This window comes from Hippocampus comes, unplaced genomic scaffold (assembly GCF_001891065.2).
Source record: "Hippocampus comes isolate QL1 unplaced genomic scaffold, H_comes_QL1_v1.1 scaffold16, whole genome shotgun sequence".
Taxonomy (NCBI): Eukaryota; Metazoa; Chordata; class Actinopteri; order Syngnathiformes; family Syngnathidae; genus Hippocampus; species Hippocampus comes.
In genome coordinates, this window is record NW_017806168.1 from 470072 (window position 1) to 473569 (window position 3498).

Genomic DNA, 3498 nt, shown 5'->3' on the forward strand with positions numbered 1-3498 from the left:
CGGCCTCGCTGCTCAGCCTGCAGGCGCGCTTGGCCGGAGGCTGCGGCGGCTCCGAGTCCGAGTCGAGCCGCTTGTGCGCCGAGGTGGCCGGGCGCACGCACGGCGCGGCAGAGCCGCTCCACGGGACGCTCATCCCGGCTGGGCCGGAGGGAGAAGCTCGCTTATAACAGGGACGTCCCGGGTTCCATTTTGCGTCCGATGCTAATCCCAATTTGTTGAGGAGGACGTTGTTGTGGTTGCCGTGGAGGGGACGGGCAATTGTGAGGCAGACAAAACAAGAGAGAGGAGAATGAAAGGAAAAAGGTGCCTCACAGCCGGAGAGAGAGGCAGCGAGTGAGTGAGGTTGAACATGAACGCTGAAACCCTTACTTCGTTCAATTCACAAGCACCGCCTCTCTCTCTCTCTCTCTCTCTCTCTCTCTCTCTCTCTCTCTCTCTCTCTCTCTCTCTCTCTCTCGTTAATGTCGTACTGTATACAGTATACGATAGGGAGGGAGAGCGACGGTTTTATCCACTTTTATGACTCATACTGTGCATTCGTGTGTTTTCGACGGACATTCCGTCCATTAAACAACCATAAGAATTGGAGACCAGGCCGGCTCTTCACGCCTTTGTCGGTGCGCACACTCACAAATTAATCAAGTTGGACATTCTTGAAGACGTCTGGCGAATTTTTGTCCACTAGTGCCCCATTTAAACTCCCATGTGACGTTTGAGGCCGTGTTTTGTTATGTGAACAAACATGACTCAGTCCCGTTGAGCCTGCGAGCTGGTTCAGGTACAATAGGCCCATATGTCCCCGCTGGAGTGCGTGTGTGTGTTGCCAACAAGCCGTGCATAAGCAGGTTGCGCAAAATGATGAAAGGGGGCCGCCAATGTCGTACGGCCTCGCTGAACTCTGAACGGTTGCGGCACGAAATGGCTGCCGGGGCACAAAGTATCAAGCAAAAATAAAACATTAAGTGTTGTGGACTGTGCACGGCTTCACAGTTTTTCCACATTTGTTTAATCTTGTGTGTCAAACAGCGAGGCCTAAAAGTGTAAATACCAATTCTGAGTCTCTGGCCGATGCCGGCCTTATTTTAAGGTATCGCGTGCTCACGGGGGCTGCCGAGACCAGCCGCCGATACTTAAGGCAAAGTAAATCTGACATTAAGACTTCCTCTGCAGTAGTTTTTTTGGTCATTATTTTTAATGACATTTTACGCCGTGTACTTAGAGGTATCAATTCTTTGTATCGGTGAGTACACAAAGAGTGGTTACATCCATTTTCCGATCCGCTTAATCCTAACGGCGGGTGCTCGAGCCTATCCCAGCCGTCTTCGGGCAGTAGGCGGGGGACACCCTGAACCGGTTGCCAGCCAATCGCAGGTCACACACAGACAAACAACCATCCGCACTCACACTCACACCTCGGGACAATTTTGAGTGTTCAATCAGCCTGCCATGCATGTTTTTGGAATGTTGGAGGAAACCGGAGTACCCGGAGAAAACCCACGCAGGCCCGGGGAGAACATGCAAACTACATAGGAAGCCCAGAGCCGGGATCGAACCCACGACCTGTGCACTCTGAGGTCAACGCACTAACCACTGGATCACCGGGCCGCCTACTTGCACTGACATCGGTCGAAAAAAATGATATCGAACATCCCTAGATTGAAGCCTAAGGAAATGTTTCAAGACAGGCTCAGGGTTTGGAATGACCGTTAGCTTTCAAAATTGACTTTCAAGACAGGGTTAGGGTTTCAAGGCTGGCTGGGTGACGGTTTTAAAATAGGGTTTCCAGTTAAGGTTTCAAATGAGGATTTCAAGTCAGCGTTCAGGTTTCACATGAAGGCTACAAGACAGTGTGATAAGTTTCAAATTATGGTTTCAAGTCTGTGTTAGGGTTTCAAGCAGAGCTTAGTGTTTTGTAGAATTAAAAGTCAAGGTTTCAAATGGGCTTCTGAAGCTTCAGTAATTGTTTTCAAAGTAGCCTTTCATCTCACGGTTAAGATTTGCAGGCTGGTTTCGGGTTTCAAGTCAATGTTCGCGTTTCAAAATGTCCCTCGACAAGCGTATCAAAGTATCCTGTCCCACGTGAACCAAATATGAAATGAAAAGCATTTCTCAGGCTTTGGTTCGAATCAAATCACCTGACTAGCTTCTTGCATGGGGGGAGAAAAAAAAATCTTTTCTCAATCGCCGTCATATCCTAGCTTCTTGCATGGGGGGGAGAAAAAAAAATCTTTTCTCAATCGCCGTCGACGTGGTAGGTCACGTGACTTCATCGAAATCGACCACTCAGACTCTCTGAGCCACATTATTGTGATAGGAAGTGGACGCGTGCATGCGTGCGTGCGTACTCCCGCCACGACGAAAGGAAACAAACTCACCCTGCTGTGGGGGAAAGACAAACAGGAAGCCTTGTGTAACGCGCTGGTGAAAGCGCCGACCGTGCTCCTGACGTTAGCGTTGGCACGTCTGCTTGTTGACACGCAGATGACGCCACAATGGCGTCGGTAATTCCTCAAGATTACCTTTTGATTGCAAGCTAATAGAAGCTCTAATTTGAAGGATTTGTGACGCGTCAGCAAGAGCTTTGGATAATTATTGGCCCGAAAATGCTCGACGCGCCGCTTGGAATCATGCAAAGAAAATATTGTGAGATCCATGTCGATATATGATGACAGTGAAGTTGCAATTTTCTCTTGCGGCGTTAAAAGATTTGCTTCAATGTAAAATGAGATTAAAAGTGTTAATTTTTACGGCAATAACATCCAAAGATTCTGCCTAAAAAAATGAAGGGTTCAATTTTTTGTGCTGTTATAGTTTGAGATTAAAGTGATTGACCATTTTTTTCAAAATCCAAATATTACACAAATTCAGTCCCATTGTTACAAGCATCAAATTGTATATTTATGTCATTACAGTACACGAGTTATTAAAAAAAAGACAGTCAAATTATTCTTACAATCATATTTTTTTCTAGTAACACGACAAGAATTAAATCAAAATAATCCAAGAAAAATGTTGATTTTTTTTTCCCCCTTGTAATTTATGAGATTTAAGTGAAATATCATAATAGCCTTTTTTTTTATTTAAATAAATCCAGCCACAAAAAGGGATGGCTAATTATTGCTCTGAGCACTTGATACACAGCTTGAAAATATGACACATTTAACCCTTTCATCCACCAATAATGATAACATAATAACATGATATTCTGTCCACTGTAGTAACCTCTGTCCCTCAAAGGGTTAAATGAAAATATAAGTGTCAAATTTTTGCGCCCAAGTCAAAGTTAAAAATGTCCCGCTGATGGTTCATTTCTCTGAAAATTAGAAAATCGGGTCACACGTATCTCAAGCCGCTACTGTGATCACGGGAATCGTACGTGATTTTTCACTTTTTGAGCTATTCCGTTCGTTTCTGTAGCGCTAAAAATGGAGACTTTGTGCCGCCTGCTTTTGAAAATGTCTCGTAATTAGTCAAAGCAAACTTTATCGCGACGTGGAA

The 3498-nt window shown here is 45.4% G+C and overlaps 1 protein-coding gene across 1 annotated transcript in view; it reads right to left on the minus strand.

The window, feature by feature from the left end:
• Positions 1-419, minus strand: part of trib1 (tribbles pseudokinase 1) — a 6983-nt gene extending 6564 nt beyond the window's left edge. The window contains exon 1 of the mRNA XM_019895953.1: positions 5-419. Within this exon, the coding sequence (XP_019751512.1) occupies positions 5-133 (129 nt within the window). The 5' untranslated portion in view covers positions 134-419. The remainder of the gene's footprint in view (positions 1-4) is intronic.
• Positions 420-3498: the final 3079 nt, after the last annotated feature.